The sequence below is a fragment of the Crocodylus porosus genome, unplaced genomic scaffold (genome assembly GCF_001723895.1).
Source record: "Crocodylus porosus isolate Cpor-Errol unplaced genomic scaffold, CroPor_comp1, whole genome shotgun sequence".
Lineage (NCBI taxonomy): Eukaryota > Metazoa > Chordata > Crocodylia > Crocodylidae > Crocodylus > Crocodylus porosus.
The window spans coordinates 185079929-185087649 of record NW_017728906.1 but is presented as its reverse complement, the minus strand read 5'-3'; the positions used below and the strand labels follow the sequence as shown (position 1 = coordinate 185087649).

Genomic DNA, 7721 nt, shown 5'->3' with positions numbered 1-7721 from the left:
AAAAAAAAAAAACCCAAAAATACTTTTTGATTAATAAAACCCAAAATCCACATTTTTCCACGATTAAAATGAAACGCCACTATATCTACAACTTTATATTAACAGTGCTTTGTTTTAATCACGGGAAAATGTGGGTTTTTGTCTTTAATCCAAAAATTGGGGATTTTTTTTTTTAATCGGAAAGAACCAGGATTCCTGGTGACTAGTCTCTGTGAGATGCTTTGTGCCAGCCAGAGGGATCTGCCTTGGCTGGGGTGAGTGAAATGCTACAGGATGCAGCCTCCTGCATTGGGGATGGTGATTTGGGGTCTGGCTCGGGCTCTACCACTACTAGGGGTGGTCCAGAGCAGCTCAGGGATGCCAGGAGGAGGTACAAACGGTGCTTCAGAGCATGATGTTGCTCTCGTTTTTGCAGCCATCAGTTAACTTATGTTGGCTGTGTGTGCGTGTGCGCATGCACACACATATATGTATTTGTTCTGTGGAAGTGAGGCATACATGACTGGAAAAAAAGGCACATGGAAAAAATGAAGTGTTTAATTTTGAACATTTGGCACTTGCAGATGCTAATTAGAAATGAGTGAAAGTGGGAACTCAGATGTGAAAAATATAGGTGCCGTGGAAGATGAGAGAGAGAAGCTTCAGGAGTTCACTGAGAATTTTAATCAACTTGAATTGCTGGAAACGCATAGGCATCTAATTCCCATAGGAACTCAGAGCTGCTGGTCAGGGCAGTCTGAGGATGAGGAAGATGAGCAAGAGAAAAGCGAGGAGTGGTACCAAATGCAAGAAAAGCAACTGGAAAAGAATCCAGATAGACTGTTGCTCTGGGCAGCTGAAAACAATCGGGTAAGCTGATGTGCTTTGCATGTGTCTGATGGTGTACTCCCTCAAATCAGCGTCTAAATAAAACATGTTAAACACAAATTATCTACCTAGATACAGATATACACACACTTTTGTATATATAAATTATATTAGGAGCCCAATTATTCAGCCAAACCATTTGGGCCAAAACCTGCCAGCAGCTCAGCGTAGGTCACCCATTTTGAAGTCTGAGGATCTCTGCACAAGTTGAGCTGTCTCTGCAGATTAGCTTGTAGGATCATGACCTTGATTTTTATCCAACGCTCAAATGCTAGTGCTTTTCTGAGGTTGTTATGAACCAAAAGAGCATTCTGGGTATTTTCATGTAAATTACGAGCCTAGCAAGTATGCTATTATTTCTGGTAACTGGTAATACATTTGAATGGTGAGAATAGGTCCATCACTTAAAAACAGGAAGTTTGCATTTTGTTAAAGCTACTCAGCTACTTTAAAAACAAAAGCATTGTTGAACACCATATTTTTCTTTTATACCACACTCCCTCAAATAAGACACACACCTTACTTTTGTGAAGGCAGAATGGAGGGGGGGAGTTTTTCCAGAGTTATGGATGCATAGATCAGAAACAGAGCTTAATCTTCAGCTTGCTTTCCTTCCATTTCCTGCTTAACCAGAAACTGAAACCCTAGTTGCTGCTAAAGACTGGTCTCTATTGGTTGATCCACAATTTTTGAAAGAACTAAAAACAGCCTGCAAGGCTGTGAAAAAGGTGAGAGACCAGGAATAACTAGACAGTGGGCCAGAAAAATATTGAGTTGTGATTTACTGAACTGAGGCCACAAACACATATGCTAAGTGGAAAATGCTCTGTTACAGTACTGAAAATGTCCCTATTTATCGATGAGAGAAATTATTTTAAGTTTTGTTTTGTGGATTAGGTGGTTGTTTTTTAAACAGACCTGGTCTGTTTATATCCAACACTATGCTACATGCAGAGATGATGAATTGTGGTTTTGTGGCAAGGAAGCTAGCTATTTTTGACCAAAAATAACACCCCCCTTAATAACATGTTATTCTTCAGAATCATGAGGATTGGTGCATTTACCAGTTTGTATAATGCAGGGGTTGTCAACCGGGGGTTCTTGGGAAGGCCCCAGGGAGTACACAGTGGCGGTACAGAGAAGTGTGGAAGTGGCACCGCCATGCACCTGCATGCTGCCACCATCGCCTCTGCTGTTTGTGATCAGAAGCCCCCCACCCCACTCCACGTCTGGAAGGGGGCACCCACCAGAAGGGGTACTCTCCTTTAAAAAAATAAATAAATAAATGGTGTAACAGATGTAAATCTGTCCATGAATACTCTTTTTGTGTAGCTACATATGGTACCAACACATTCATCTCATGTTCCCAAAGGAAACAGCAGCAGTAAAATAATTGATTTAATTTAAAAACTTATTTTTGTCTCAGAAAAATGTTTATGATCACAACCACATGGATTTTTGAGAGGGGCAGGTTTGTTTGTTTAACAGTGTATCAGTTGGTTTCTATTTAGAAGCAAAAGGAGCGCATCTCATTGGGGAGTGTTGTACTAAACTGCCTGTCTTTCTTTCTTAGCTTAGTACAGTACAAAGGCTCCTTTCACAAAATCTAGCTCCAGTAAATGTTCAAGATGAAGATAAGTACACACCTCTGCATCGTGCTTCCTACAGCGGACATTTGGACATTGTGCATGAATTGATTGGCCAAGGTGCAGATATCCATGCACTGACTGTGGATGGCTGGACACCCCTGCATAGTGCATGTAAGTGGAACAATACAAAAGTAGCTTCGTTCTTGCTTCAGCATGGTGCAGATATCAATGCTCAGACGAACGGGTTGCTGACACCATTGCATCTTGCTGCAGGAAACAAAAATAGTAAAGAAACCCTGCAGCTTTTGCTGATGAATCGCTACGTGAAACCAAACTTGAAAAATAACTTGGATGAAACTGCCTTTGATATTGCTAGGAGGACTGATGTCTACTATTACCTCTTTGAAATAGTAGAGGACTGCATAAATTCTGCACCAGACTCCTAAAAAAATCTTTGTATGTGAATTTCTTTTCTTTCTCTGTACAACTGTTGCTGTATTCAAAAGTGGTGTTTTCTCCCTGACAGCAAAGATTTAAATGGAGATACTTTGTGGGGCCTCTTACGACCTAAGATCTCATTATTTTTGCAAACATATATTACAACTTATTGGGGGTATTTATTTTGTTTTGTTTTTTCCCCACTTGCTTCCAGATGTGATCACTCTATTCAAAGAGTTTTGAGAGTATTCAGGACACTGCAGTGAATGTAATATTTAGCCATGGGTCTCCACATATTAAGTGGAGATTGATAGATGCTTATTTAATTACAGTCCAAAACACTAAAATCAAGGAGAAAACTGTAATATATGGCAGTGAAGGGTGGGGCAGGGTCAGGAATTGTTAGTTGTTAGTCAGTGTTTATTAGAATCTTTACTGCAAGAGACTTATTTAAAGTGCGTGAAAATTTGGACTGAATGCAACTCATACAGATGTTACTTCAAACATATAACAATCCTGGAAAGCTTATTAAAACAATATAAAATACTCAATGTTGTGTTGTGGATCTTTGAAAGGCCTAGTCAATGCTGTTGCCTGTACATAGACTAGGAGACCTTATGTATATAGTGCTAGAGCAGTTTGAATTACATTTTTTTTTTTTTTTATTGGCATGTTCATATGGGGATAAGTGTCCTTAAGGGTCTTGTTTACACTCCTCTATCAAAATGGAATACTGTATAAATGCTCTTCCAACTACAGACACATCCAAAAGTTAAATTGCTTGAAAATAAACAGATGAAACACCGTTGTGTCTGAGTTGGTGACATTATACAGTGCAGTAAGGACCTAATATTGTTTCTGATTGATGCTGAAGCCTTGGAGAAGTCTTTCCGACCCCCAAATCGCAACAAGTTTGTAGTTGCAACTTTTTTTATTTTGTGTGCATTCTCAAAAATGTTCTCTAACCTGTGAACTGTTCCTTCCAGTTCAGCTTCTTCTTTGATTCTTTTTAATTAATGAACACCTAGTATTATCCCCAAGCATTAAATGTCATGAGTCAGGCTTCCCAAGTTGTTAGTGGCTTAAAATTGCAAAGGTACATCTGGAGTTCACTACTTGTTTATTTTCTGGTTTTTTTGAATCCAAGGACACACTTGAATTTGAAGCTTTTCTTTCCAACCATGAAGGCTAGAGAAGTGGACACTGAGATTCTCATGTATCCACATCATTCTAGAACCTGGATTTTCAAGGAATATGCAAAATATCATGCGACTCATGACCACATCATTAACATTAGTCTTACTATATAGTTCTTATAGTTCTCCTTTTGTCAGTGTTGTCTTCTGCAAGTTGTTGTAGAGCAGGGATGTTCAACCTTTTTGAATGTGGGGCCGGATCACGAACTTTTTATCGCCCAGTGGGCCGCTGAGCCATATTCAAAGACCTCACAGGAAGTGGTATCACATCAGAAAGTGATGTCACATAAGCTTTGACACCAATGAAGTTACAGGAAGTGACAATGAAATGGGTCTGGAAATGTGCCTAGGGAAGTTGTGGTTTTCAGAAAGTATGTATGTTTGGTATGGCTTAGGAACAGGACATAATTTTTCTGTACAGGGGGTTGGACTAAATTAGGACTGCCCAGCTGACTACCTGCAGGCCACGTGTGGCCCACAAAGGGCCAGGATGTTGCCCACCGTTTACTTGGAGTCTGCAAGCAGTTAAGTATATAGGGCATGGGCCTGGGCAGCCTCCTCTCCCATTGCTGTGTAAGGGGGAAAGGCCAGTTGGTGTGTGTGGGGAGGGGAGTGGTCCATGTCCTGCATATGTAGCCTGCATAGCTGAGGATGGGGTCTGCATGCTGCTGGAGCAGCCTGTGCAGTGAGTGGGTCCTAGGGGGCCCACTCCCACAGCGTGCAGCCTGTGCAACACATGCTGGTGTCATCTGGGGCCCACAGCCTCACCAGATCTGAACAGCCCTGGACTAGCTTATCCTTGAGATTCTTTACTATCTTGATCATGGTCATTGTGGTGTATTAAATAGAAATTGTAGGTATATACTGCAGAGACATGGAAGAGATCTCAAAGTCTAATAAAAGATACCATCTCTACTATAAGTCCTGATTGCCTTTTTAATAAAAGTGAGTTATTATTTGGCCCTATTACTGTAAGGAATAGAACCATACTTACAAGGGAAAATTTTTAAGTAAATCATTGATTTTTAATCCTCCCAGGTTTGTTTGGAAATTCTATTTCATAGGATGTCTGTAGAAGGTGAATGCAACCAAAAATGCATCTTGCACAAGGCAGAGATATAAACATTAGTCATATTTATTAATATGTTTGCAAATTCTAAAGGCTACATTTGTTCCAGAATGAGACATTAAATTAATTACAGGATCTACACTAGACTTTGAAAATGTGTTAGTATTTATATTAAAGCTCAGATTAAAAATGAAGACGGACATGCCCCTATATTTTCAAAATCACCATTCGAGTTATCAATACATAATACAAGAGCTAGTTGTTTGGATGTAAAATGTGTACCTCTCACACAAATTAGAATCACAGCTGCTTCAGTTTTCATAACCTGGACCTAACAAAGGCTGCTTCTGTAGTCGCTGGCAAAACATCTATTAATGTTGTGAGCAGGATCAGATTATCAAACTTTGCAAACTCCATCTAGTGTCATTCTGTATGTACTACAATAAGTAACAAAGTTGATTTTTTTTCTCTTCCCCCCCCCACTCCAGGAAAAGCAAAATGCTGTGCTTGCCTTTTTATTGATGGAATTCATTCTAAGATGTTCAATTGCATGATTTAAAATATAAATGCTTTTAATAATTAGGAGATTATGAGGATGTAGGGTATTAATCAGACTAATCTCATGCTTTATACAGTGGGGTATCCTACTCACCTTGTTCCCTAAGTTGGATCCCAGTCGCAGGGCTCCTTGTAGGCCAGGGCACAAGGAAGTTGTGGCAGCAGTTGCAGCTCTGGCTGCACTGCATACTACAGCTGTATATGATGTAGTTTGTTTCCTTTAAAAATCTTTGTACTGGCAGTGCTTTGGCAATACACAAGGCACATGAAAAACTAAGGACCTTGACAATCTCCAAGTTCAATAGGGAGCAAACTATGTGAGTACCATGAATGTGCCAAGTTCACTCAGCAAAAACATGCAGAAAACTTCTCAGCAGTTGCTCCTCAGCTCTGGAACTCTCCCCCTTGGCCATGTCCACACATGTGGATGTTTAATTCCCCAGGGACAACTAGCAGGTGCTACTGCTACTTCTCCCTGGGGATCTCTCAGGCCATGTGCCTGTGGCTCCAGCCAGCCAGGCTCTGGCTTTGGGAGGTACATACAGCTCTGCTTTTTTTCTCCACAGGTTTTTTTGGCCCCTATATGCGGGGTAAAAAAAAAAGCCCTTTGCACTGCTCCCTTGCAGCATGGAAAACAACAAAGCATGCAGTATGTACACATGCAGCATACGTACCGCATGGCCATGCTTGCCTGGATGCAGCTCTTGAGGCCTACCAGAGCCTGACTCACCTGAAAGGGGTGTAACACTTTCCTACGTAGGTAAGCACTTAGCAGGCAAAGCTTGGTAGGGGTATTGAATACAGGAAGGTGGGGAGCCAGTGATATATTCTATTTTAACACTGCTTGATTTTTAGAAGTTATTTTGTCCCCTTGTTTTAGGAGGCTTTTTCTTTACTATAAACTGCCTTGAGGCTCTGGCAGGCCTCCAGTGGGATGAGGCACCAGAGCTGAGGAGCAACTGCAGAGAACAGCCTTCCATATGTCTTGTTGGGAGGAGAGGCCTATACATCAAATCAATATGTGAATGAGTGAAAGAGTAACGATCCTTGGGCCTGGCTAGTATGTCCTGGACCTCAGGACTATAGCTACACCTCTGTTCCGCTCTGGGTATTCCCTGCGCTTCTGCGCTTTGCTGGTCATTGCCCTCCCACCTCTTCTGCTGCATATGCCAGGTTGTTCTTCAGCCTCCCTTAGAGGCACTGGGTGTCCCTGGGGACTTTGCCTGGGTGGTGCCAGTGCCCATGGTGGGACCAAAGCCAGAGGTCAACCCCGACACCATGAATGCCATGTGCCCCCGGAGGCAGGCTGGGCAGGGTGAGCTCCCACAGGTAGCAGTGGCGCTGGCGGCAGCAGGAGCATAGGGGCAACAAGTGAGCTCTTGCAGGCAGCCATGGCACGGTCAGCAGTGGAGGGGGTGGTGAGCACCAACTAGTGGTTGGCAACTAGCTGCAGCCAGCAGCAGCAGCCAGCCGTGATGGTGGTGTCAGCAGCAAGGGGTGGGAAGGCTGGTGAGCAGCAGCCACCCAGAGGTACTGCTGGTGGTGCCTTTTCCCAGGGGTAGACCCGCATTCCAATGGTTGCTGGGGACTTCGCTAGGGACCAAAACCAGAGGTCAGCCCTGACACAACACAGCTCAAACACCAAGGGAACGTGCCCGTCACCCTCCAGCCCTTACAAAATGTTGTCAGTCCATGCGACTACTCGGGGTCAGGCTGCTGCCGCATTTGGGCTCAAGGAGGACTATGCCCCCGTGGCCACACTGATATGGACTGGGGGAGAGAGCCGCCTGTCACCTCCTAACCACGTACTGACGTGATGGAAGCGGAGGCTGGGCGCAGGTCGTGTCCCGCGGGTGGGGGGTGGTCTGGCAAGGGAGGGGCCTGCTCCTGCCTGGCCTCTCCGCGATCGCAGGTAGTTTCCCGCCACCGCTTCTCCCGTGCCACGTGCGGAGCCGCGCTCTAGCCCCGCCCCAGGGCCGGTGTCCAGGAACTGCCTCGCAAGCG

General features: G+C 43.5%; 2 protein-coding genes across 5 annotated transcripts in view; both read left to right on the top strand.

The window, feature by feature from the left end:
- The window catches only part of ANKRD49 (ankyrin repeat domain 49), a 3173-nt gene extending 266 nt beyond the window's left edge, over positions 1 to 2907 (top strand). For 3 of the 4 annotated variants that reach the window (XM_019530325.1, XM_019530324.1, XM_019530323.1), the window contains exons 2-3: positions 564 to 849; positions 2441 to 2907. In XM_019530325.1, the coding sequence (XP_019385870.1) occupies positions 577 to 849; positions 2441 to 2902 (735 nt within the window). In that variant the 5' untranslated portion in view covers positions 564 to 576 and the 3' untranslated portion in view covers positions 2903 to 2907. Of the gene's footprint in view, positions 1 to 147; positions 850 to 2440 lie in introns of those variants that run through there. The other variant, XM_019530322.1, reaches the window with a different exon arrangement.
- A 3393-nt stretch (positions 2908 to 6300) lies between these two features.
- Positions 6301 to 7721, top strand: part of CUNH11orf97 (chromosome unknown C11orf97 homolog) — a 23501-nt gene continuing 22080 nt past the window's right edge. Inside the window, exon 1 of the mRNA XM_019528539.1 lies at positions 6301 to 6307. Within this exon, the coding sequence (XP_019384084.1) occupies positions 6301 to 6307 (7 nt within the window). The remainder of the gene's footprint in view (positions 6308 to 7721) is intronic.